We start from the raw sequence: 27,886 nt of genomic DNA on the forward strand, positions 1-27,886 counted from the left end.
TAATTTTAAAATTAACAAAATAAAAAGATGTTCAGAGTTAAATGAAAAACCTCATCACTAGAACTGTGTTTCCTACAATGTAAACAAAAGCATAAAGGTTATGCTTGCAACAAACACAGAAGCAGGCTTACGGAGCAGCACAATAAAGCAAGTTTACGTTGTGATCTGATGGTTTGGTCTATTGATTCGAATTCAGGATGGGTTTCCTTCCTAAACAGCAACTTCACAACCACAAAAAGTCACATTTGTCTTTTGAAGCAAAATGTTTAGAAACTGCTTTGTTGTTTTAAGACCATCACTAGCTGTACTTTGGATAACTAAAACAATATACAAAAAACCCCCAGAACATTTCAAACTAAAGGGAAAGCTTGAAATATTTCAATGTCTGTCTGGATGTACACTGTAAGAGTATCTGCCCAATTGACAACTTACACACTGTAATACTGTGGGGAAAAAAAAGCCATAGCTTCATGCAAAAAATGAAAGCATTCCAGTATTTTAAACAGCCCTACACAGAATCAGTGTGTAGGCTACTCCGTCGCTGTTTCAGTTAATGGGATGTTTTGTTAATTGTCTCTCATCAGTCAGCCACACTAGAAGCTTTATTTTGGTCCTATAGATACGATAAACCAACATCAGCCCTCCATGAGTAACTATCTGGTGTCTGATGTAATTAAACGAATGCAATACTTCCACAAGGCGCTGGTCTGACTGCCAGCAAGACTGATGCCCACAGAGCAGGAATATCCAAGATCAGATCTTATCTTAGTGACTATGAAAGAAAACCCAGAAAGAACTTCAGTGTTCCAGGCTCCTTGCTGGTATTGTCAAAGCTGTTAATTAGTGCTGTGTTTGATTGTAAGTAGAAATAGGCCTTAAAAGAAGAAAATACTTACACTTATAAAAGCCAAAACAGTTTTTGCTGAAGAGTAACATTCAGTCTAAGCTGGGCTATATATAATGCTTCATCTTCCACTACCACGCTACTGGCTGATTTCATTTCTCCATCCCTCCATCTAGATAAAGTGACTTACACACGAGCACGCTGCGACAGAAGCAACAATCTCTGTTATCACTACACTTAAAACGTAATTAGTGTCAAACAGTTCCCATCCAACTTATCCATGCAGCACTATCTCACCTTTCCATCGGCAGCACAGACAAACCAAATGCGATCAGAACACCATGAACCAGTAGGCACATCAACCAAGAAGCTCTCAAAAATAAGTCCTACTTAAAAAGAACAGAAAAGCAGAGCGTAGGCAAATCGTTTACTTGGTCTGCTCCTGCAAGCCTGCCCTGGCAAAATCAGCAGCCGCAAGGATAACCTCAGCACTGCATATATTACAGATCAAGAGTATGTACACAAGCACAGAAATGCCAGAGTACTTTAATACTTAATGACAGCATCAGAAGTGGGTTAGCTAGAGAGCACTGCAGAAATTATGCTTCATTGCATGGGTAGCCAATCTAACCACAATACAGCAGCTCTGACTTGCAAACACCTACTTCCAGCGCCCATTCTTCAGTCCTTTAGTCAGCCGCATCCAAACAAGTGAGCGGAGGTGAAGCCGGGTGAAAAACATTTTGGATAAAGCAGAAGCTTGTACCTACAACTGAGATCTTTCTTTGATCCAATGTGCCAAGACATTCATTTTAAAAGCTCGTCAAGAAAAATATCCGTAGTGTCAAATATACATATTCAGCAACTTGATAGAAGTCGGGCCCGGGGAGAGGAAAATGGGAAGCCTGATCCTGTGGCCAAGTGACTTTGCATCTTATTCAGTCAACAGGGTTGCTGTTTCGAAGAATGAAAGAGAAGACCCCAGAAGTGAGTGGCAAATATTGTTTTCCTCCCTTCTCCTGAAGATGCACATTCGCTTTAACACACACTGAAGAAATTGCTTTAAAAAAAAAACCAACAAGAACAAAAAAAAAAGACAATAAAATCACCAAGTACTACAGAAATACCTGTACAAGAGAACATGAGGGTTCTGCAGAAGTGTTACAGTTTATTCCTTTAAGGCATTTCATAAGAAACATTTTAATGACACGTAAACAATTTTTTTCCTTTAAGATGATCTCTTACTCAGGTACCATATAATGCATGATTTCCACATTTGAGCAGAAACTGTCATTCAATAGAAGACAAAAGAAGTTGTGTAAGCAATCAACGTCTCAGGATTGCAGTAGTTAACTGCAGCACATCTTTTAATAAGTGTTTGCATTTCAGAGGTTTCAGTCTCTCCCCCAGACACTGCACCCTGTCCTGAAAAGATATCCAGGAAAACGGAGGAGTTAAAACTAACAGTAGGTCTTTTTCTGCATGCAAATGGATTTTGTATAATTCACTTCTAATTCTCTTAGAATGTTCCTTCAATCGTTTTTACTTTTACAGGGGAAAACTACGCGTATGTTACTGAGCTGATTTCTTTTAGTGTTTAGTACAGTGTTTGAGTAATACAACAGCAGAGGCAACGTAATTCCTTACAAAAAGATACACTTCATACTAATGCAGTCCTTGATTTCCATAAAGCTGCCAATTACAAGTATTCTGACCGAACACCTGTCGCTAAGAACAGGCTCAAGAATCACTGTTTCACGTAGTCTACAAAAGAAGTGATTGCTTTTGGTCATTAACAACAGGCCTGTATTAAATTACATGATCTGGAAGGAAGAGCTTCTGCATTCATTTACTAATTTGCTAAGCCACTCGCAGCCTTCAAAGAGACTCAAACTCATACTGAAAGTGAATTAAATACAGTGTAATCACTAATACTGCATAATGACTACTGAGAGATTAAAAGGCTTAACACAGATCAATTCCAGACAGGCAAAATAAACAGCTAAAACACCAAAAAGAAAATTAAAAAAACAACTTACTCCTTCGAAAAAATAGCAAGGCACTGCCATTTACAAATACTAGTGTTTATGTTAAAATAGAGAAGGGTACCTAAAAAGAAATAGGCCTTGGCAACCAATTCATCCAAATGGCATGAGTGTAAGTCAAAGAAAAACAAAAATCACTACTCCAGAAACGTGCAAGATGTTTACCTTGTATCAGTTACTATTTAAAATGGTGGTTAAAAGCAATAGTACAAAACTGAAGTGGGAAAAGACTAAGAACTGCTATTCTGCATTCATATACAACGTGTTTATGACAGCATTTTCCAATAGACAAAGTGTTTTTACACCACTCCGACATTTGTAAAAAGTATATTTCATGTGTACATTTAAAGAAAGTCACATTGTTCAATTAGGCAAATTAGCCATAATAAAGCCTAATTTTCTTTATGACAGAGGTCAAACTTAATTTGTTAAGCAACTACACTAAAAATACAGCTTGCAAGCTGGAGCTGCACATGTTCAAACGTTTTTATAAACATTAAAAAAAAACAACGAACTATGATATGTATTTATTTTCTGAAGTCAGTCTTCATCATTCTGTCCCTACAGGACAAAAAATAATTTCCAGTTAAGACATATGCCTGTTTAAATTCTACTCCAAGGAGGGGAAAAGCGTTCTGAATTTTTCCAATAGATTTTTTTTTTCTTTTTCCCTTAGGGCTCAACTGTCACTTAAGCATCACAAGAACAAATTGAAATGTAAAACTGCTCAGCTATACACAATGGAATTGGTCACAAAGGGATTTAAAAAAAAAAGAAAGAAAGTAAAACCATAAGATCCATTCTCCATATAGCTCACAGTATCCACGCTGGAAGTTTCTCTAGAATTAGAATAAGTTCACTAAAAATAAGGCTGAAGATGGAATTTCAACACTATGAAACAGATGAAATGGGATTAAGAGGAGAACCCATTTGTGTAAGTACTTTATCCAGCCACTGGAGGGGCCCATGAAGATGAATTTCTATCCAGCACGGGGTGCTCGTGACATCTTGTCGGTGATACTCAGCTCCCCACCCCTACAAAAAATGAACACCACGTTATCAATCAAGAAAACATGCCTGCATCTAGAAATAACTGTACTGACAACTAGCAGAGAGACATCATCTAAGGAATTTATCTGAAGTTAACTCAAAATCTAAACAATTCTTATCATCTCAAGAAAACAAAAATCAGCAGGTCGGGAAGGAGTGGCAGAGAAGCTGCACTCAGAAGCCTCAATCAAGTCCTCCCTGCTAGAGGCCCAGCATCACCATCCAAGTTCCTTTGGAGAGCAGACTGCTGACTCCAAAGAGGTTCCTCAATTTAGCTACAGTTCTTTTCCACTTCTTCCTCCACACACTCCATCTGAACAGCATTTATCACAATTGGCAAGATAAAATTTCAACAATTTCAGAAAAGCAGCTCATTGTATACTCAGTATTTAACAGCTGGGGTACCCTGAGGCAAGATCTAGCGATTTGTACTGACTTCAACAAGTCTATTTATATCTGTGGTATAAAGACTTCCTAGCACACTTCATTTTAACTCTGAACACATCATTTCAAGCTTTCTTTCTGGACAAGACAAAAAAAACCAACAGACAAAAAAATCTGGATGGCACAAGCCTGAACTTCAAGCTAAATCTGAAACTGGCAGCCAATTTGAAGAAACACTACTATGAGAATAAATCTGTAATGTCAAACTGTCCTGTTAAACAGTGTATTTTCTCCACGTTGAAAATGCAGTTATGTATCTTTATTTATATGAAGTGTCTGAAGTTTGAACATCTGTTCTGTAATCCCTTATGCTCCTCTTTACCCACACTGGTTTTTTTAGGGGTTGTGTAGTTAGCTAGCTCTGCTCATTCAACTTCAGTGCACAAGTCCAGACCTCCCTTCATAATTTAACAGTAGCTACAATGATTAAAATCATGTCCTGAATACTGAAGTAAATACAGGCAATAGTTAACAAGACAAGCTGTGCTTTTCTTGCATCGACTTCCCTTTCCCTAATTAACCTTCCCAATGTATTTTAAATTGAAAAGACTCGTATGAGGTCAAAATAGCTTTGTTACATTGGCACAGTCTGCTGACTACTGAAATCCACAGCAAGCTTAAATGCCTCTCAAAATAATTTGTTTACCTTTACAAAACTCATTCGAATGGTGCACATTTTGGTGAGCTCATACACTGCTTCAAATCCATGGTTGACAGACTGAGCTAAAAGCTGAGCAAATTCCTGATTGTTAAAGATTTTCAGGCTGCATCCACTAGGAATCTTGCATACAGTTGTTGGATGAAAGCCGTGGTGGTAGTTGCAGTTCCTGCTCTGTACAAATATGCTGCTGTCACTTAAACACTCAGCATAGACTTCCCCACCAACATAGTAGAGATGAACTCCTTGAAAACAAAGTTTGAGAAAAGCATTAATTTTTTTTTCCCCTCCAAAAATACAGTACTTAATACAAACCCCTTGAAATCAGAGGCAACTCAGTTGTCTGTCTGAAGAGCTTTTCAGTTTTGTCTTATGCCCACAGGGTAACAGTTTCTCATTTCAAAATGCAAGCTTCGTTACACATCAACCACTAGATGTCCTTCTCTCGTCAATTACAGAAGAGACAAAAAAATCCTACTTCCACACACCGACAGTTACTCCAAGCCAGTTTCCGAGAGGATTCAGGCAGATTTTAAAACTGCAGCTTTATAAACTGGTAACTTCCGCCTATGGGAATTCCAACGAAATTCTCAGGAGCAGGGATAGACACAAATGTGAAAGTGTGTCTGCAGCCTGCTCACTTTTTTGGCACGTTTTATCAAGCAAAAAGAGATGCACATCCAACTATCTGGACAACTTAACCAATATCAGGATTTACGGACCTTAAAAATCAAGGGAGGCCCTAGATTTGTCACCACTGTCTGCATTCAGCTATGCATATAAATTATTCCCTCCTCTGCTATGAATGGCTTACTAGAGCACTACATCTTATTCAACACATATAAAGCCACCCACTGATCCCTTCAGTGCTCAAACACAGACTCTCACTGGTACTTCAGTTGAGATTCCTGCCTTCTTTCTGCCAGACCTTCTCCCTTTCCTCCACCCGTCACAGTCACACACCTGAGATGTGGCTCACTTTGGTAAGCTTTCTGAAACGCCCTGCTGACTGCTCCATGCTTTGCCATATGAGGCTCCAGCAAGTCAACAGATGCCAGCTGATTTTTCAGACAGCAACAACTGTTGTGAACACTGCTAGATCCACTTGGGACTAAGGTGGGACAAAGTTCACACAGAGGAACCATTGGCTTGACCTACTATAAGCAGCTGGCAGAAAATCTGGGGTGTGCAAAAACACATTTTCACTACACAATCGTGTTTATTTAAAGAGACAAGGGCAACTACCACCTGCTGCTAAATTCTTTTGGGTATAAGCCTACTGAGGGAGCTAAAAAGAAGCAAGATACATCCAGCAGTCTGAGAAGGATACTGGTAATTCAAAAATAATCCAATGCATAATTAGAGGTCATTTACTCCTGCAATGCAATACTTCTGCAGAAAAAGCTGAGAGATTAGAAGCAGGTAGCTTTAAAGAAGCAAAAAAAAAAAATCACAAGATTCTCCAAACAAAAGCCATAAACAAATAATATTGTATACCAAAACAATCTTAACTGTACTCAGAATTGCTACTGCAAAGCAAAGTTTTAGATTAATAATTAGTACTAAACACACAGACATTTTAAAGCTCCAGATTTTCTTGAGATCAATACTCCACAAGATTTTGGATCTAATTTAGATTTATTACCTTCTCCAGTGGATATGTAACATTTCTCCACTAGTACCAGCCACAGCAGTAACTCAAACCAAAAGAACCTCACAGAGCCTTTCCCCTACCTTCATTCAGCTCCCAAAAGTCTGCTGTTCTCACTTGATACCATTTCCTTTTCTCAGACAACGGAACTGCATCTACTTTAATATTCTAACAAATATTAAGGTGTATTTGGTCTCCAGAACAACTGCAATTTTTTGCCATGCTTAATTTCTACCTAAAAGCCTTCTAAGAGACATTACAAGCCTTGAAGTTCAGCAGAATCAGTAATAGTGGGTTGTATCAAGAAAACAGGAGTTCAAACATAACAAATGATTTTATGTGCTAAAAAATGTCTCATACATGCAAGAGAAGGCAGGTTTTCTTCTCAAGGACTTAGTTAATTATGAAAAAGGAGGTACTCAGAAAAGGAGCACTGCATTTTAAGATAATTCAAGCACATTCCATCAAAGATGAACACTGTGCATCTCTACGTGCTATCAGCCAAACAGTATGGGAAAACTAGAAGATCCTGCACAACCTGCTGTCTCCAGGAATCCCTCCCACACACAAACACACCCATGGATTCACTCAGACAAATGAGCCCTTGCAGTTTTACATTAGCACTTCAAAGTCTCGCTGCCAACTTATGCAAGATATTAACATACTGCAGACAGCAGTGTAATATGCTCCATGAACAGAACCAGCACTCCGATACACTCTAAAGCAGCATGAAGTATTTAAGCAGAAGATACAGGATTTCAGAAGTCCTGTGCGTTTGTCGGTGCTGAAATAAAGCTTTTTCATACAGAGTATCACTGACTGTAACAAAAAAGCCCCTACAACAACAGTTTGTAAATACAAGTACTTTCTTACATTACTGCTAAAGAAAAAAACGTATGCAACTCCTAGATGAGAACCAATCCACACGGAAAAACTATCTTCAGATATTAGAGAGGAAGATAAATCACAAACTGTTTCAATATCTCTGCACTACACTACAAAGACTACTCATAAATAAAACCAGTAACAGTAAAAGCAAGGATTAACTTTGTAAGTGTACAAAACAGAATGAAACTTCACCTTTCCCAATATGTCGTCTAGTGTTCTCAATGGTTGAGTTGCGATTAACATTTGAGAGCAAACCTAAGCAGAACCTGTTTTTATTATTGGAGGGATCTGTAAACCCATCTACTAAGACACTTGTAGAAGATGCATGAAAGGCCTCCCCAACACGATTGTTCAATTCGTAATACACAATCGAACACCAGTGTTTGGGTTCTTCATAGGCAACAGGCTGAACATCTGAAAATAAGCAAAATGGAAATGTCAGTTTACATCAAATTTAACACATCACATCAGAAACTGTAAGCATTTCAAAATACCAATAGGTAATAACAACTTGGTCAGTATTTGTGATGGGCAAGAGCAAGTCTTGATTAAAATCTTAATGATTTTAACTTACTTTCACACATTTCTGCTAGACCATTGATTTTGTTTTCCTGTTTTAAGGCAGATATTAAGCAAAAAAAAAATCCTACACAAAAGATTCAGATGACATGATTCTTCTGTCTACATTTTCATTTTCAATTTTTTTTTAGTTATTGGTATTTTGGGTCATAATTTTCAGAGCCCTTGTGCATATACAATTCTGACAGCAGGTAAAAATAGTCTAAGTTGAACTTTTTCATTTGCTGCTAAGCCACACTACACATTAAAAGCAAGAGGCAGATGAGCACAGTAAATTTTGTTGCTTAATTCTTGCTGTTGCAAATCCATTTTTTTTTTATACTGCTTCAATTTACCAGCACAGATTTACTGCACCATTTGAAGTTATACATTCAATTTGATTACGAGTATTAAGAAGCCAAACAAGGTTATTTCTGCATCATACTATACAACTTACCTCTGGTAGATATATTTGGCATGATTTGAGGGATCATTGTATTGCTTGTGTCCATAGACTGAGAGTTATCCTGCCCCATTTGATCATCAGGGGGCATATATGCAGGAGGTGGAGTATCAGCTACACACAAGAGAAAAAAAAGGGGTGAATAAACCTCAACAACGTAGACTATTTATTTCTGCGCTTTACAGCTGAGTTGTAAACGCAGTAAAACAGCCTTCAACAAGAGAGGTTAAAACACCTGGTCTGCAGGAACCTGCACACAACAAGAGGAGGGATACCATGTAGAATGGGCATTAACAAGGCCTCTGAGCTCCTGCAAAAATGTATTCTTTAATCCTTTACCTTCTCAGCTTTATAAATCACAGCAATAACCAGGCAGATTCAAGACCTTCTTTCCTTTGCTCTTTCCATTTAGTTCCCACCCACCATTATTTTCAAAGTATTTAAGTTTCTCCTATTGAGAATTATTTTTTATTTCAGTTAAATGCTATATTTAGGTATTCTCCAGAGAAGAATATTAATAAACTTTCTGCTTGGACTGTTCCATCTGCTTTGTTTCATTGCTAGATGTTCTTCTAAAGCACACATCAATTATCTTATATTGAAGCTGTGCAAAGTATTTTACTACTACAGTATACATGACAGAGAACGTTTGGAAAAACAAAACAATGACAGTCAACTCTGACCAGCAACAAAACTAGGATTAAAATTCCTTAAAACGCAAACAAAGCAATTTATTGTAAGTATCACAGCAGCTAAGTACTGCAATAAAATCTCTCCATTAAGTTCACATTTAGGCTGTACTTACCAGGTAGCTGAAATGGACTAGATGGTCCAGAGCTAGCTGGGGAGCTTGGGTAAGTGCTGCTGGCTGGAGAAGGTGGATAGGGACTGTTTGGTGAAATGGAAAATGGAGTGCTGTTGGGCTGCTGGAAGGAATCTGGAAACGTCGCATTATGTGGCATGTGTGGTTCATTGTGGCTTAGGTTCCTGAACTGAACGAGTAGACTGTGCTGTGGATTGAATTCACTGTGTCTAGGCACTAACACTGGAGGTAGAACTGGAAAACAAACAAAAAAAACCAACCAAACAAACCGCTTAGATAGAAGAAAAAGGATATAAACAACGTGCAATTTTGCTCACTATGAAAATTTCAATACCAATGTGCATGGAGGAAAGCATTAATCTGTTGTACCACCAACCCCTCTCTCTTTATGAAGGACTAACACTCCAGTCTTGCAGAAAAACAGAGCAGAAATACACTTACATTTCATGCAATTGAGAGCAACTTTTTAAATTACAAAAAACCAAAACAGTTCACATGTAGTGCAGAACAAACTACTGGTTTAGAAGTGTAAAACCCACTCTGTGTATAACAAAAGCAGTACAGATGGAAATTCAGTCCATATTACTAGTCAAACTACATAGCTACGTCTAAACCTTTTCACTGAAGACTATATATATATATATATATATTTTCTTATATATATATATATTTTCTTATATATATATATTTTTTTTCTTATATATATATATATATATATATATATATATATATATATATATATATAAGAAAAAATTCACTTTTGAAGACGTTATTCTTCCAAACCTCCTCATACACCAAGTTAGGTTAATCGTATGGTACTGATGCAAAGAACATGTGATTCCTAGAGATTTTATTTGTTTCTTGATAGCCACGCTCAAACATACCTGGGCTCTCCACCCTCTTATAGTGGTAAGGATTGATGCAGACTTCCTTCTGTTTAGATCCAAAAGGAAACTCACAAATATCCAATGGCTTCAGCTCATGATGGCTTTGTAGATCAGGCCAACGCCAGACACGACAGTAAATTACGTGGGGAAGGCCTTTTCTGTGAGAAACCTGAAGTCGTCCATCTAAAGAACGAGGGATGGTAACACACTTGCTGGGCTGTCCTGGACTGCTCAAAGCTTTCTCCAGTTCTTCCATAGCACCTTTCTTCTTTTTCAGCTTTTTTACCAAGGCATCAACAGCTTTTTCTGCCCATTTTTCCTCTTCATCTCCTTGTTTCCAGCCCAACAGACGCTTTACAGCTGGGCTAGTAAAGGAGAACAAACTGGCCATTGACGTCATTTGACACACGTCTTCAAAAGACTCGTTGGGTTTTGCCTGCCTTTTTTTTGTTAATTCTTGCTTTCAAATAAATGTCAGTGTATACCAAAGGCAGTTATTGCCACTGATGAGCTGTATTACTTCTTGGACGCTGACAAATAAACATATAGACGTCAGTGATGAAGTCTTCACTTCAAAAATAACAATCAACTCTTCCAATTTAGCTCTATCAAGAAGACGAGTAAACAAGCAATTAGTAAACAAGTAAATAATAACATAGAACAAAAAAAAAGATAATATTAAAAGAATGCTCATTTCAACTCTAGTTGTCGTAACAAACCTCCTACCCTACTAGAATCTCTGCCTAAAGCTGAATATAGGAAAACATTACCAGAGTTCCCATCTATTCATCTCTAATAGGTGAGAAAAGAGACATTTAGACGATCAAAGAGACTGCATGGCTTCTGTCAACATTAATGTCCAAACACTTCTTCAGAAGGAAACTCCGGAAGGAGCTGAAAACAAACTTAGGAAATCTGCTTTAAGATATTTGTCTTATATCACAGCGCTTCACCTGAAGATACAAATCTGCTACCAGAAACAAGCAGAAGTCATGGTGGAAGCAGCAGGATCCACAGACACTGCTTCAGAGAAGTAATCAGCCTTACAAATAGATCTTTATTTCTGAAAAGGAGAAAACACTACAGCTCAAATACCTGAGCTCAAATTAGATACTCCATCATTTTTAAAGAGCATGAAGCCCCCCAAATCAATCCCTTCTGAGCCATTCAGAACTGCGGCCAATCTTTTCAGCTATGGCTATTTTTATGCTGCACTTCCTTATATCTTCTAAGAAGAATATTTGAAGCACTGGATATTTTTAGCTTTTGGCAAAAAAAATTAAAAAATAAAAAAAAATTGTTTTCCTTTCCCCAGAAAAGAGCAGGGGGGAGCACGGCAGAGCAAGCACTGGATATGTGACCTTTGCTATGAACTGCCTTAGAAAGGAGAGAAGAAACAAAACAAGGCTGTGCACCCCAAGCAGATTCATGAATGGTGTTTTTGCCACTCACCGGCTCTCCTGTACACCCTTCACACACCATCCCCCCTCCCAAATTAAGGAGTAACGATGACAAGAGGAAATGATGTCCTGTGGCAAAGAGCTGATAAGAACTTGTAAAATCTCTTGTGAATACTAAATAAGCAAGTATAGACAATGAGCAGCTGGCAAAAAGCAAGAGCAGAGCTAAGAGAAAGGATGTCAATAACAAAAGATGCTTCCTTTCTTGCTACAGAACTGCCAAACAACATTGTCTCTCAACTTTTGATAAACTGCGGTGAATTAAAAAACCTAATGGACCCTGAAACACCAAATGTGCACATAAGTGAAAAAGGGCTAACATGAAGGTCTGTGAACCTTTACTCTGCTTCCCTTCGATTCCTGCATTTAATTAAGGCTATCTTTTCCCACCTTTGACTGAGTTTCTGATAAGGCTTTTCCAAGCATTTAGACATTTAAAAACACACTTAAAGGCATGGATGGGTACCTTAACAAGAATAACAAGAACAAAAAGGCTTTCACTAACCCTACTCATTTACTGTACTTTGGTATTGCACTGAGAGCTCAAGCCCACACCAAACTACATAGTAAGCAGCTCCAATAAAAGATGCAGCACACCCCTCTGGGCCTCATTTATGCTGTCCCACATACAACCATTCCAGATTTTATGCCACAGAAGGTGAGGGAAGTGGGGAAGAGAACTAAAAACACTCAGCTGTGATGAAGAGTACAGGTTTGAAATTTTATAACCAACCTTTCACAGGGAAAAAAACAAAACAATGCACCTATTTCACTCCTAGCTCAGCCCCACCAGCACTTCTTTGATTCTTCAGCTTTTGAGTAATACAGAAAGCAATGGAAGATAGCAACAAACACAATGAAAACAAAGAGAAATTAAAAAGTCTGATGTTTCCCACTGCCCCACCTGGTCCTTAGAAGAGGGCACTGCAAAAATGAAAAGAAAAAAAGCTTTCTTATTTTTTTTTAAATTATGTTTCACTGACTTTCTGAAGAAATCAAGACATGGCCAACCTCCAAGGTAGGTTTAGTTCCCTAGGATAGTTCCACATGAGAACCTTTTCACCCTTCAAAGTAACAGGAAATGCATAAAGGGAGATAAACCTGGCCCAAACCAGACTAAATTTATTCTTTTACTGTGATAAAAGTTTAGCGTTCTAAAAAGTAAAAGCTGTTTCTGGTCACAATTAACTTACTTCCAAGCCTTGGGTACATTCAATAGCTGCAAGATTTCAGAAGCTGCTCACACCCCTACAAAGGAAATGAACCCACCTAGAATCTTAGGCCAACGAGATGACAATTAAAAACTGCTGTTTTCTAAGTATGCTTTCAAAGAATTGTAAGCATGGAGGCAGAAATCCTGCTGTTAAGTTAAGCTCCAAAGAGATTTCAATAAATGCCTCTTAGCTCTTGCAGCTAATCTATTCCATTACAACTGCCCCATCTCCTATGATCACATGCATTTTTCTTTCCATCAGTATTTCAAATGCAGTAGTACAGGCAATAGCAAGGAATGAAATTTTACAGGCTGTATATCATTTCAATATCATTTACACACAACTATACTCAGAATAAACAAGCTAACTGGAAGCAAAGAAAGTTGCAATAGCTCTACTAAAGCAATTCCCTATAGTAACTGGTATTTGTAGGGCAAGTCGAGAGAATTTTGAGAAATGACTTTGTCTCTGTAAACAATAATTAAAGAAAAAAATCTGCTCTCAAAACTTTCTGTTAGTCAGAATCGCGATCAAACACAAAGCCTAGCAGCACAAGGATTCCTGGAGCAACATCACAAAAAAAATAAAGATTCTACATACAACCACTGAAAAATGATAGTGCAGAAGCTGTAAATGATACCAATGCTTGCAGCAAATTCATACCAGCCACCCATGCTGCTTTCTAGACTCTTCTGAAGTGCATTTTTACCTGCTCTAGAGCAGCGTGGGGAAAAGGAAACCCAGCAACAAACTGCTGACAGGCTTCCAGAAGCATAAGTGACACTGAAACCATCGTCATAGGCCTTTGAGAAGTTCATTTTGGAACAAAAAACACTGAAGACTTACAGCCTTCTCATTAAAAAATACCAGAATGGTATTAAAAAGATTCATAAATTATTTGTCAACAAAGTCTTCCCTTCTTTGGAGCCATTTAAGGTCACAAAGCATGGGTTTGGGCATCTATGTACAGGAATCAAAACATTTTCACGTAGAAGCTACAACTCTTCAGGAGTTTTAACATTTCCACGTGAAGTGCATAAAGCACATTTGGAACATTTCCTTGCATTTGATGCAATCCCAGCACCTCATGACTGACAGCTTTCTATATAATCATGACGTTTATAAGCTTCACCAGATCATCTACATTTACAACCAATTTCTCCCAAGGTTTTAGACATATGCATTACCAGCAGCACAACACTGTAAGATACATGAGCAGAAAAATATGCTTTAAAGAGTGACATTTCCCTTCATAGTGTCTCATAAATTGCTCACACTGTTGTACCTCCAGAATGAGCAGGCAATAACTTCCTTAGGTGGAAGTAGAATGAGAATCTCAGTTGGAAACCATGTTGCAGAGTACAGTACTGAATGAGATGGCTCGAGGGGGATCTGAATGGATAGAAACTAAAGGTAGCAGGGGCTGCATCCCGTAAGACTTTGGGGCAGACATTACTGATACTTCCTACTAAAGAGTAGAGCAAATGGAAGGGAACTAGTTGTGTGAATCCCTTCTTAATGCCTCATCAAGCCAACTAACTACAAACAAAGCAAGTTAACAGCACAGCTCACCAATACTGGTAGCTCTTCTGAGCATCTCTTAGACTACTGCCTCCTATTCCAAACACAGAATTTCCCAGCTGCAAGATCTGAATTTTAAGTACTATTAATCAAGTAGTCCATTACCCCACAACAAGCATAAATTGGTTAACAACTACATTATCTTCCTTTCCTGCTGTCAACAGTAAGCGTGCATTTCAAATGCACAAGTGTTATTCTTTTCCAGCCTAATTTACTTGTTTGCAAATTAAGAAAGCTTCCTGTAGCATCATACTCAGTCTGAAAGCTGAACTTCACTGCACATGATTAGAAACTGCTTGGAGACTCAATTTCATAACATAAACAAACCAGCCCTTCTAACCAGTCCCACAATTGGTAGTTTATTAGAATTGCTTCAGACTTGCCAGTCCAAACTGTTTTGCAGTCAGTTTTTGTGCCTAACCAAATTGAACCCTTCAACCTCGATATGCTTCAGTATTTGAAGTCCATACACATACTAACACCCCACATGCACAAAGAGAAAGCTCGAAACCCTCAATTACAGCTTGTTACAATATATCCAGCCATCAGTACATTCTTACAACTGTCCAAAAGCACAACCTGGTACATCCACCTGGTTTCAGTCAGATCTCTTTTTTCCTTTTAAATGCAATGGCATTAAATTAGTCCTTTCTGGAGGACAAACATGGTATAAGCACTAGCTCCATATTTTTCCCCTGCATATTAAGGTTAAAATTAATCCTCAGGTCACACTTAAGAACTTGGGCAATAATTCCCAACCATCACCACAGCTTTGGAACACAAAATATTTTCCTTTAATTATCCTATGCGACACCTTACTCATTAAGAATATTATCAACTATTTGTTTAATTCACGTTCCCTGGGGTAAGTAAAAGATGAAAAGAGATTTTATGGAGGATACCAATAAGGAACTTGTGGTATTCCCATCAGAACTGGACTTGTGTATCTAAGGGGACATCAGGTTGACTGAAACACTGCTGCTTTTATACTAGCACAGGACTTCTTTGCTTTAAACATGCCTTGTAAGGCAACATATTCTAACTAATAATACATGTAAACAAGACCAGAAAAGAATTGTCCGATACCTTCAAAAATTTTATTAACTCTGACTGGCTCCCCAAACAAAAAAAATGCATTTATAACTTCAGACATGGCTTTCTCACACAGTACTTGTTCATTTCCACATCTGTACAGCATCTAGCACAGCTTAAAAAAAACATGAAGCATGTAACTCTTGTCAGCTGAGAAGTATTTAACCAGCACTCTTCAAAGAAACAAAAATGGTGAGGCCAAGCCCAAGATGCAAGTAATGAATGCAAGTACATGGCAGAACTGATATCATAAAAACCATGCAGCTCAGATAACAAAGGTGATGATTTCGGTTTTTCTTAGGAGTCTTCTTATAACTCACTGAAAAAAAATAAAATAGAACAAGTGATAATAAGTGATCTGTATCACAAAAGAGGTCCAAACACAAAGAGCTCACTAGAACCCCACAGCATTTCAAAGGCACCTCAATTTCCAAACGATGCCAAGGAAACCACAGGAGAAAATGTGACCAAAGAATAGAAAGTTGAAAACTCATTTCGCACCACAACAAAAACAGTTAAAGAGTGACACAGAGTGGGGGAGTCAGAAGGAGCAAAAAACCAGCCTTTCCAAGCCTGAAAAAAGGTAGTACCTATTTCTTAACACATTCATTTAGAAAAGAAAAATCACATGCCTGCATGGGCCTGGTGTCTGAAACTGCTCTACTTGCACAACTTCGCAGTTCTCAAAAGTTGCAAATTCAACCCGAGAACCAGAATCCCTCTTCTAAGTATTTCACCAGAAACATTTGCTCTCTCAGCTAACTGGCATTTCCCAACAGAAGCGTTATGCTGAAAAATGTCATCATCTATCATAGGAAGTACTTCTGACAGTCAAGCCCTCACACTGCCTCATATTTTTAAGGATATTCAGGATCTACTGTAACCACAGCAGTAACTACAAGCTGGCATCCCTTTCTCAATTAAATTCACATACAAGGACATGATTACATTTCACTACATGTGACAACAAAAATTTATGCCACTGTCGGTAGACAAGGCCAAGCAAACAATGTTTAAAATGGACTCAATACTCCATCTGGGAAAAAAAGAAGTGGGAAAAATTGGACATACTTATGGCCATACCTATGGACACACTTTCCAAATGCCCTAAAATACATGAAGAAATTAACAATGCTTTACAAAAATTCGGCTGCTCATGTAAAGATCTTCATCAAAGAATAAAATCCTAAACACTGCCACTAAACGTGTGAATTGCCAACAAAAAGTGTAACCTGAAAGCAGGGGCTAAGGACATTCATAAAGCTTTAAAAGATGGGAAAAAAATAAAGTTGTGTGTGTGTGTATACACTTCCATTCCAACTGAACTGCATTAAGATTGTGACAAGTTTACAAAAGCTACAGGATTTGGAGGGGACACTGACAATAGTAATTCAGCAAGCTTTTTTTCCCCCCTTGCACAGAATGAATGAATGGCGAAGTATTCTAAATTTGTCAGTTTGTGACATCCACTGACCCAGAATTCAGAGACACTACCTCATAGTTGGTGGATCAGTAGCAGCAATTCTGACAAAGATCCTCTGTCAAGGATGACAGTCCTGGCAGGCGCAGCCTTGGTGGTAGGTCAGCAGGGATACAGACTTGGCAGACGGCGTCCTGCACCTTGCCAACCCACGCTGGTCAAGCACACTGAAGTGCCAGCCAAACTTTTCTACGTGGTCACAGGAGCACCGCTGAAAAGGCTTCCAGAAAACAGCACAGGAACTTGCACTGTGACTAATGATAACTGCTGAAGTCCTCAACTACTGTTCAATTTGTCTGTAATGAGTTGTTTATCAGTGTTAGTCGTGAAACACCTCAAGTGTTCTCAGCTAACAAATATCTTTTAATTCTGCTCTCCTTCAACAAAACAAACCAGCCACTATAAAAAAATTATCTCAAGACGTTCCAAGAAAAAAAACCACATTCAAACTGATTTTAACAAAGCCAGCAGAGACAGTAAAAGAAATGTGTCTGAATCAACATGAAGCATTTAACTGGCAGCGAAGGAAGGAATACAGGCTTGTATTGAATTGCCACAGCAGTATGGCTGCAGGTACACAGTTTGGCAAAGGCAACAAAGGATTTTTAAGAGTTTTCTCTAGAGAGCCATAAACAGAACACAGAGAACATCCTACTGAAATTAAAAGTGTCCTCTGGAGCATTACAGATCACTGCATAATTTTCAAAGGCCATTAGACAAACTACAGAAATATAAACTACACTTAATAGTGCATTAGCACGCTATCTTGAGAGATGGAATTTCTTCCAGCTCAGATAATGTTGTACCATCCTGAAAACTTTGCTAAAGAGATTATCTATTCAAGCTGCAGGATGAAGAATTGGACTTCATAACAAGAACCAAGAAGCACAGGGCCCAAAGCTACAATTCCTTCAGGTTCATCACAGGTTAAAACTCTGAACCTCCAACAAAAAGGACCCAGTGCAGCTGCATGCAGCATAATCGCTGTACAGCCTTTTGCTGTGACCTTTTGTGATCAAGAGAGAAAAAAATGCAAAGGAAGCCACTCATCCTCTTTTTCTATTTCTCACCCCTACCACGACTGCCCATCTCGTGCAGTTCCTAGGCTTCCACTAGGAAATTCTTTTGGAAAAAAAGAACAAAACAAGAACATTCCTTCCTCAAGTGTATCTTCTCCATATTTTAAAGAAAAATAAAGGTTTGGGGACATGAACTCCAGCAAAAACGAAGTTTGCTGCGATTTTGTTTTCAAAAATAAGTGCCATTAAGCACTTACCAGCAATTTCAAGACCAAGGGAACAAAATTTAAATATCAGATGTAAGAGTAAACCACTATCAAACAGTAGGGATTAAGACATTAAATTCAGCAACACCCTACACAGAGCGCTCAGAAGTTACAACACACTAATTATGAAACATCTTCAATTAAGTTATTTGCTTCTTCTATTAACTTCCAGTACCAACAGCTGCCAACTTCATAAAGTATTACAGCTTTTGAACAGCACGGGCACGTGACAGTGAAACGTCTGCACCATTCTATCCTTCCTCTTCAATCAGACTCTGATTCCTCAGAGCATTGGAAGGACGCTCTGTGCACAACTCCCATCATCGAGAAGCACAGCACACAGTACCAGCTTCATTCCTCACAACTTTAAAGCCACATACGGCAGATAAATTACCTGAAAATTAACACAGATTTCATCTAAAGCCACCACACGCTGACAATCTCATTTCCCAGCCCAAAACTTACAGCCTAGTGCTCATGCTGACAGTTATTCCTCACACATTTAGTTATAGCAGAACACTCCCATCACTCACTGAATGCCAGCTATAAACCCACAGATTCCACCTAGAGATTCAGCTATCAACTATCTTCAACTTCAACTATCACTGAGCCTGTGGGAAATCCGTTCTCATTTTCCTGAGGCTCACTGGATTTGCTCAAACTGCTATCAGAAACTCCATTAGGAGGACACTGATCACTTGATTCCCAGTCTTGTGCTTTAACCACAAGACCGTATTTCCTCCTATTAACTTTACAGCCCCCAGAAAACAAAACTTGCCCTTCTCCATCCATCTTTTGCCAAGCAGCTGGCAGTACAGGCCAAACTCTGGGTTGGAAAAGTGTGCCTGCAAGAAAGTGCCTGCAAGAAAGTGCCTCTTAACCAAAGCGCTAGGAGCACGGGCATTTATCACTCCACGCATTCGTTTGTCCGGAGTTTAAGACCATTTAAAAACAAAGTTTCTCGTATATTTAAAACAAACAAACAAACAAACACGAAACAGCCCATCCTCTCGTTAGCACTGCAGCAGCGCGTCTCTCCATTCAGGCACACAGCAGGGCTGCCCCATCTCCCCCCTGCCGCCTCCAACCCGGCCCGGCCGCCCCCCGCTGTCAGCGCGATCCCCTCAGCGGCCCCGCGCACCCCGAGGGCCCCCACCGCCCGCCGGAGGGAACGGAAAGAGGAAGAAAGTTTCCCAGCGGGCCGCGGCTTCCCTCCCCCCCCGCCTCACCACCAGCCCGGCCGCGCCGCCGCCCCCCCACGGGCTGCCCTCGGGGCGCCCCGACCCACCCGGCGCGGAGCGAGGCGGCCTCCCGGCCTCCGTCCGTTAAAGCTGGAGGCGGCGGTTGGGCCTCAGCCACCCGCTCTCAACAAAACTTTATGCGGCACCCGCGGAGGGGACAGCGGCGCGGCGGCGCCGGCGGGGCCAGCGCCGGGACCCGGATGTGCGCGAAGGGCGGGGGGAACCGGGGCGGGGGAACGGCGCGGGCGGGATGAGGAGCGCGGCGCATGCGCGCTGCCGCCCCGCGCGACGGACGGGAGGAAGCGGACGCGGCGGGAAGGGCCGGGGCAGGAGCGCTGAGAGGGGGGAGGCGGGGGAGAGAGGCGGAAGGGCTCGGTGGTAGTCGTTCCCAGTAGCCACTAAATAAAATAATAACAAAAAAAAACTCACATCCAAGCGTTCACGTTTTGTTGTCCCGAACGTAATTTACCTCAAGATGGAGGAATAAAAAGTTTTCCTCGAGCTCCGTGCTGCCCCACACGAACCTCTTGGAGAGGAATGCAGCACTGAGGCCTAGCGAAGGTCGAGCCAGGCACGCTGCGGGACGGGAGCCAGCCCCATCTGCTCCCCAGGGCCAGGCACCGGCCTTGTTCTGAGTACTGTGGGATGTTGTGCGTCCCTGAGCTTTATGTGCGGCTCTGAGGTACAGCTTACAAGTAGCTGGATCTCATCGTGACCGTAAAAGCGTAAAGATCTGGGATAACCTGTTAGCAGCGTTAGGAACGGCTCCACAGAGGTGTGCATGCACCAGGACTTTTGTACAAAAAACTTATCTCGCAGCCCCTGCTGCATGCTGTGGAAATGGCTGCTGCTTCCTCCCAGCTCCGTGCTGAAGTGCAGAGCAGCTCACGGCACAGAGCTGCTTGGCCAGCACCTCCTGCGAGCCACAGCAATGCCTGACCTTGATCAAGCACACTGCCAGCTAACTGTTTATCTCGTGCCATTTTAAACTATGTAAATCGATGGATACAAGGGTCTCAGGTTCCAGACCGTGACTTCAGCCTTTCAATTTTTGACATTCCCATCAACAGACCACAGAAGATAAGAATACCAAAACTCTTGGTTTCAGCTAGATCTAAAGAATGTGCATATTTCCACTGAAATCAATAACAAAAAAAAGAGTTTTCCATGCAAAAGCCTCTTAGAAGGACAGACTGGCAGGGAGGCTCTAGAGACTTGCACGGAAAGATGTGTTCTGCACTGCAAGTTGAACTGCTCACCAGAATGTACTTCCAAGGCCCAAACTGACGGCACTGATAAGCTGAGAAGCTTATCTTTGTGTGGGTAAAAAGAAGATGCACAGAGCAAAGTATTTCACACTTTAGCCCACAGAATGATTTTAAGAGGAAACTTTCTACAGGAAGACTACTAACTAGTTCATAATCCAAAGGTGCCTGAAAGGAGGCTGACCAGAGGTCTTTCCAGACACTTTGCTGAGCTCAGCTGAATCCCAGCCTGATCCACTACATAAATTTCTAGAGAAAAGTTACTTCCTGTGGCAAAAATATCCCATAGGAAGGATATACTAGGCCAAACCATCATGTCTATACAAATTTTTATCTCTTGCAGGACATGTAACTACACCAACTTCCAGCCATTAAAAATCTGTTCTATCAATTGTATCCGGCGTGCCAACTGAATCTTGGTACTAAAAAAATTACTTTTTTGAAAAAAATGTTAGAAACAGGCAAATGAAAAGACAAATGATTGTATCTAGACATTACATTTTGTATGTTACAAAATTAAGCCAGCAAGAAACCACATGAAACACTGTGCTTTATTTATGTAACTTAAGCAAAATACTAAAGAAAAGGAAGGTAAAGGTTGTAGAAATGAGAAAAAGAATCCAGTGAGCCAACTTCAGTGAACTCAAGTTTCAATTTCAAACATGTTTTCACTTTTAGGAAATTATTTTCTGGTTCTGGTTTTTCTGATTGTTTTTAAAACCAACAGAAGTTTTTAGCACTGGCGTACTCTGATCAGATCTATACAGAGTTCAATGAATAGACCAACAGGATATCTCAACTAAAATTTATGACAACAGTGAAGGTGCATGGCTTCAGTCTAGTTTAGTGAAAGAACAGAGCTAACCTCCTTTGGGGACTCTCATGCATCTCTGCACCAGCAATTGTTCTCCTTTGGCTAGGCAGTCCAAAATATGGGACAAAAAAGAAACAAAAAACAACTGTTGGTCTTTTTCCAAATCTTTTGTGTAACTTAATTAATAAACCAAGTAACAAACAACAAATTGGCAGCAGGCATTTTAGGTGTTGTTCATGTGCCAGCCATCATGTCTCCACAAAACAAAATGTTCTCTTATTAAAAGAAGTTACAAAACAGTTGTATGTTGTCAAGCAAGGCTGCAAGGCAGAGGCCTGATGTGCTTCCTCCTGCAGAGGTACTAGAATTCTAATGACCAAGAACACTGTAGGTGTGCATGCAAGCGTATGGGAGAGGACAGAGAAAACTGCAAGTTTTCTAAAACTGAACTGTGCAAAGTTCTCAGTTTAAAACTACTGGCAAGTCAGGCATGTCTGTTTGCAACGCACCGCTCCTCTGAAAGCACTTGGCTCTTATGCACAATATATTTATTATTATCCTAGTCCAAAATTGTCCGTATAATCTACCAGCTGCAAAAACAGCTTTCCTCTTCTTTGTCATTTTGTCACAGATTACTGACTCTTCTAGTCAGTGGGGCAGCGTAAAGGCTAATTTACATTTACCATCTAATGATCCAAGACTGTACACCTTTAAGGTGACAAGAAAATTAACACCGCTTATGCCTGTCTACAATATACATGGTTTTTGTCACTTAAATCTCTACTGCTGTACTTCAGCAGGTGTACTCTGGTAACAAAAAGCTCAATAAAAGGCTTGCAGCAAGTAGACTCAAGGCATCCTGAACGTAGTTTCCAGAAATCAAGTGATTTTATGAATTCAGGAAATTTGTGAATTTCATAACTGATGAATCCATCAGTCCTCTTTTAGCCCTGGCAAACCTGGTATCTTCAAAATACAGACATGCAACTCCGATCATCTCAGGAAAAAATAACCAGCTAACCTTCTCATTACCTCAACAATTTAATTATAATTGTGTGTTCAGATTCCGCAGAGACAACTGCACACATCTTTATGCATTTCCTCTGGCTTTGTAAAATCAGCTGAAGTACAACTACCTGTCTCACATTCCTTTGCACACAGCCTAATGGCAGTGAGGACAGAAAACTGTCTTCTCATAAAACCTGAGCTGCTGTACATGTTTATGTTGGAGCTAGCTGTAACCGTACAGTCTGATCAAAGTACAAACTAATCAACTGAAAAATTGCCCCGCTTTGTATCAGGACTTCCACGGCTGAAAAGCAACCACGAAGTTCAATAAGTTTCTTAAATTCCATTATTTTGATTTTCTCGCTACATTTTGAATATGATCCTTCCATTTGTTAATAGGATTTTTTGTTTGGTTTGAAAGAGTTTGAAAAGCAAATAGATTGTTTGAATTATAAGGAAATAATCTTGAAAAAAAAAAAGCTTTATTATTTTGAAACTTTGGCCTTCCTGTCACTTCTGAGATGACTGCATTGTTCAAAATGATTCTCAGACAACTTTCTAAATTGACGTGAGGGGGGAATTATTTTTTTTTATAACACATACATTCAAAACAAACAAACAAAGTTGCTGTGTCTCCACCTGCACTGAGCACTGGCAAAGCCACTTCATTGCTATGCTTAAAAAAACCCTGCAGTGTGAAAGATGACTTGCGTATTTAAACCAAATCCAACTCAAAAACAGAATGGGGGGAATTGGATAGGATAGCTCCTGAAAGTTACACTCACAGCTGTCAGCTGGGAAGAAATGGGGGGGAGGGGAAAATGCCGTGAAAGGAATTTTTTATTTATTTATTTCTTTTATTGGCAGTGAAGAGAGGAACGTGCCATCCCTGTTTGAAAATTTTCAGGGTGGGAAAGGCTAAGGAGGGGCTAACATACTATACATACCTTCACATATGTTTCTGAGGCAGAAAAAGAGCGTTATGTTTAAGCAGAGCCGGTGGAAAGGAAGGTAATGTTCACACTGGCCGTTTGGTCCTCTTAAATAACCTCACAACGTACAGCACGCTGAGTGCCAGCACAATGATGGTAAGCGGCTGCCTCACAACAAGAAAGCAATACAAATGTTGTGTACATCACATCACACATTTAAGAAAGTTAAATCTAATTGAAAAAAAAAAAAAAAAAGCTCGGTGTCTGGATGAAATATATTAGAAGTGTTTATTTATGAGAAGTGTTTAAGCCTTTGGTGATGTGGGCTGCTGCAAAGTTACGCTAGCTGGCTCGTGGCCATTCAGTTCCCTGTTATTGTTACAGCCACACTTCTGGAAATCTTACGTTACTCAACTCACAAAGCAACACAAAGAAGGAGAGGGAAGGATTACTCTTGTTTCCTGAAGCTATAGATATAAGACGTTAACATGGAATTGTAGATCAGGGAGGGCAGGTAAGCCAAAGATACACTCCCAAGCAAGTTTAAAGCTGCCAGCTTTTCTTAGCTAGGCTGAAAGGATAAATGAGATCAAACAGGTAACTGAGTACTGCTACATCTCAAGATGTAGCAGATTCAAGATGTTTGAAACAAAGATACTGTGTAGAGGTTTTGTCAATTCAAATCAACATTGTCTTGTCACGCTCTACAGAATGAAAATGTGAATATCTTAGAGATGGTATTTGAGATGACAGATCTGAGAGTCAGCTAAAGGTTCAAAACTGAACACACCATTCAACTTATAAATGTCAAAAGACCTGACAAAAAAAAGTCAAAGTCCTAAGAAGGGCAAAAGAACACTGTAGGAAGACTAAGATGCCTAAGATGTAATCAAGAATAGAAGGCTTTGCCTGAGAACCCTGAGACCTGTTGCAAAGTCCCTATCAAAGCAGGAACCCTTTACCACTGAAACCTGTGCACAGCATTTGGTCAGGGCAAAATACTGCTAAGTTCAGTTTGCTTCCTAGAATGGGAGGCGGAAGCCTTCCCAGAGGAATGGAAAAAATGTCCCAGCTGATTAACGCAAAGTTATACACTGCTCCCACAGAAGAAATGATAAATAAAAGAATGTAAAATGGTACAATTCCTTTGAATATTCTTCCAGCGTTGCTGCTTTCCTAGACTATCTCCTAGCTTCCACTCATCATTACTTTGACAGTAAGTAGACACACAGTACTCTCACTCCCATTCTTCTAAACCTGTGGGGTTCAACCATTTCCAGAACATAACCTCACAATAAAAGAACACCTATTGGAGTCTGACCCTCACTGCTGAACTCAGAGAAAAGACAGCCTTCACCTCTTGCAAGCTGCCTGCAACAACCTGGAGACAACGGGGAAGATGTAACATCGTATGATCACTGAGCTTTCTTTTATGTCAACCGTGCTCAATATTAGCTACAAATAAAACTGTTTTTATTCTTTTTTCTTGAAGATTTACTCACCTCCCCACCACTTGCTTAACATCCCTCCACTGTCAGCCACACTTGTGCACAGTCCTCCAAGTTACCACCTCATGAAAAACTGAGCATGGCCTCGGTTATTCCCAGGGCTTTTTTACTCCAAAGGCCAAGCTCTGCCTTCTGAGTTTGCTCCCTTCTGAAAGTGATTGGAATTTAAGTGGGACAAATCCTGTCTTTGGGACAGCGAGGAGATCAAACATGCAAGCTCACATTCAACACAGCCATCTGTTGAGACAGTCATGAGCTGGAATTCCATTTCTTGTAGTGAGAGTTGGGACCAACATCCACAATAACTCAGCGCTGAAAACTTGTATTTGTGGCTCCATGGCCAAAACCACAGGGAAGCTATTTTTAACACAGCGGAGCTCTAAATAGTGGAAGCACTGAAAATTTAGTTCGCATTATGGACCAAATTCTTCTCCTGGTTACACCCACTCTATGGAGAAGCTTGAATACTATAAACAGAAACACTCTCAGAGATTAAAAAAAAAGCAAAAATACCCCCAACTCTTCCTTATGAGTAAGATCAGCATTTTAAACTGAAGAAAGGTACAGCATGTCCTTTTAATAAAACGAAAGGAAGGGAAAAAGGAGCAACCTGAAATAGAAGGGATCTGTTACAATAATTATATCTATGATATTAAAGATAATACCTCCTACTGTATATGCCAGAACAATACCTATGGCTAAATCCCTCCAGTCATTATGCAGATACTTTTGGCTTAGACCAGTCAAGAGGACACTGCGTTTTATAATACCTAGACCTAAACTTAATTACTCATAAGACAACTTCCTAACAGCACCTTATCACCCGAGGATTGCACAGCACCAATTAGTGATGGCAATGCAGAGCACTATAGCTCTCCCATGGAGCAGCTGAGAGGACCTGACTTTCTCCTTCTGGGTACGTTGCTACAAAAACCAAAACAAAAAAAACCTCAAATTATGCCATGCCAGGCCTTTAGAACTCATATCTAAATTTCGTGGCACACTGTGGGACACTTTTTTCCCCACCCTTGTGACCAAAAAGTTGGGTTCCATACTTTCCTCTATAGTATCAACACCCATATATACACAACTGGAATAATATCTGTCATAAAATAAAAGCGCTACTGGTCATAGCATGGTGCAGTGTTGAACAGCATGTCCTAAGTTATTTGCTTCTGTTCACTATAAAGATATTTCCACCTTTTTTTTTTTAAGAACAGAAATTAAAACTCGAGGGAGAAGCCAATAAGATGAGGTGATCACCAAGCAGCTTCTCACAACAACAGGCAAACGTTATTTTTCAATCACTACTTTATCTCTGATGGGACTTCTTGCACTCTTCACTGCCCTCTGACATACATTTGGAAAGTAAACACAGGGAAGGAGATCAACATTTGAAGAATACATTTTCAACATTATATTTCTGCAAATCTGGAACAAGTTGGCCTTACAGTTACAATGGAAACACCTCCATGTTTCACACTGTTGAGGAAAAGTTCATTGACTTTTTGCTCCAGCTGCACAGATAGGGCCCATTTAAGGCACAGTCCCTAAAATAGTTCACAACCCAAATTACAATTCACCGCATCTTGGGAATGACATTTAGAATTCTCGAGGCGCTTTCAGATCATTTTTAGACCGTGAATATAACTTCAGCTGTCACTAAGTAGGTTTTATTTTGTAACAGATTTTATCCTTTGGAATGTTATGTTTGGATTCAGCTGCAGAAACGGAAAAATAAATGCTCCAGTTTGCTTAACCAACTGAAACATAACTCCTAAAACAAAGCTGAAACGTTTTGTCCTTTAATGTTCATACAGCAGCCCGTGCTTCAGCACGCAGACCCCGAGTTAGACTGGGAAGTCCCCATGTAGGTTTGGGAGGGGGGTAGGAGAAAAACCTTTCTCCCTGTTCTGACTCCATTAGCGTAGTTAACGAGAATTCCCCGTCTCCGCGCACATTAAATAAATATTTAACGTGTCAGGATTTAATTGGAATCCCAAAAGTTAACAATAGCTCTGCTATCGGCGTCGCTATCTCGGGACACGTCTTCGCAGGCTTATATTTAGATCTCGGCCACCTCGCCCGGCTGCATCGCAAATAGGACAGCCCCACTTAAAAAAAAAGAAAAGAAAAGAAAACAACCCCCCCAAAACCCCCCTAAATCAGTAAAATCTGCAAACTTTTATAAAGTGACGCCATTCCTGCTGCAAAACTACCCCACAGCTCGGGGAAAAACAAAACAAACGAGCAAACGAACGTGGCTTTACCTTCAGAACATTACTGCCGCTCCATGCTCTGCCCCTTTACTTTCGCACTAGCTGCTTCCCAGGCGGTCGCTGTTTCTCTCCCTGTTTTCTCTCATCCCGGCGACTGCGGGGCGAGGGGCGGAGCTGCCCGCTGGGCCCGGGGCTCGGCAGCGCCGCGGAACGGGGCCGGAATGGCGATAAACGGGCGCGGGAGGGCGCGGACCCCCCGCGGAACGGCCTTGGGCTGTGTGCGAGCAGGGCAGGCAGTTCAAATTCTCCCTTTAGCAACATTCCACGCTTCTAGTCTATTTTTTGCTCCCGGCCTTCAGCCTGGAATAATGCTGTTGGTGTGCAGCCGTGCAGCCATGTTCTGTACTGTGCCTTTTGTGCAATCCGTACCAAAACCGCTTTGCCACGGTGTAAATTGTGCCTGGATCACTCATCCA

General features: G+C 40.3%; 1 protein-coding gene across 4 annotated transcripts; it reads right to left on the reverse strand.

Annotated features, from left to right (window-relative positions):
* Positions 1-1,905: 1,905 nt before the first annotated feature.
* Positions 1,906-27,744, reverse strand: SMAD5 (SMAD family member 5). 4 transcript variants are annotated; one of them, XM_048960461.1, is made up of 7 exons: positions 27,462-27,744; positions 10,309-10,841; positions 9,407-9,658; positions 8,596-8,715; positions 7,773-7,994; positions 5,030-5,286; positions 1,906-3,924 (listed from the first exon to the last, which is right to left on the reverse strand). In XM_048960461.1, the coding sequence occupies exons 2-7, from the start codon at positions 10,709-10,711 to the stop codon at positions 3,781-3,783; spliced, it is 1,398 nt and encodes a 465-aa protein (XP_048816418.1). In that variant the 5' UTR covers positions 10,712-10,841; positions 27,462-27,744; the 3' UTR covers positions 1,906-3,780. The 4 variants fall into 4 exon arrangements, with proteins under 4 accessions (XP_048816418.1, XP_048816416.1, XP_048816419.1 ...); XM_048960459.1 differs by having other exon boundaries at positions 10,309-10,916; XM_048960462.1 differs by lacking the exon at positions 27,462-27,744 and adding an exon at positions 19,712-19,879.
* Between the last annotated feature and the right edge of the window lie 142 nt (positions 27,745-27,886).

The sequence above is a fragment of the Lagopus muta genome, chromosome 14, assembly GCF_023343835.1.
Source record: "Lagopus muta isolate bLagMut1 chromosome 14, bLagMut1 primary, whole genome shotgun sequence".
Classification (NCBI taxonomy): domain Eukaryota; kingdom Metazoa; phylum Chordata; class Aves; order Galliformes; family Phasianidae; genus Lagopus; species Lagopus muta.

What these genes read in the sequence shown, in the direction of transcription:
- SMAD5 (XM_048960461.1), bottom strand. Translation starts at nt 10,711, where the DNA reads ATGACGTCAATGGCCAGTTTGTTCTCCTTTACTAGCCCAGCTGTAAAG. An exon ending in GCCAAATATATCTACCAGAG is followed by an intron (nt 7,995 to 8,595) that starts GTAAGTTGTATA and finishes GCTTATTTTCAG; the next exon opens with ATGTTCAGCCTGTTGCCTAT. An exon ending in TAGACGACATATTGGGAAAG is followed by an intron (nt 5,287 to 7,772) that starts GTGAAGTTTCAT and finishes TTTGTTTTCAAG; the next exon opens with GAGTTCATCTCTACTATGTT.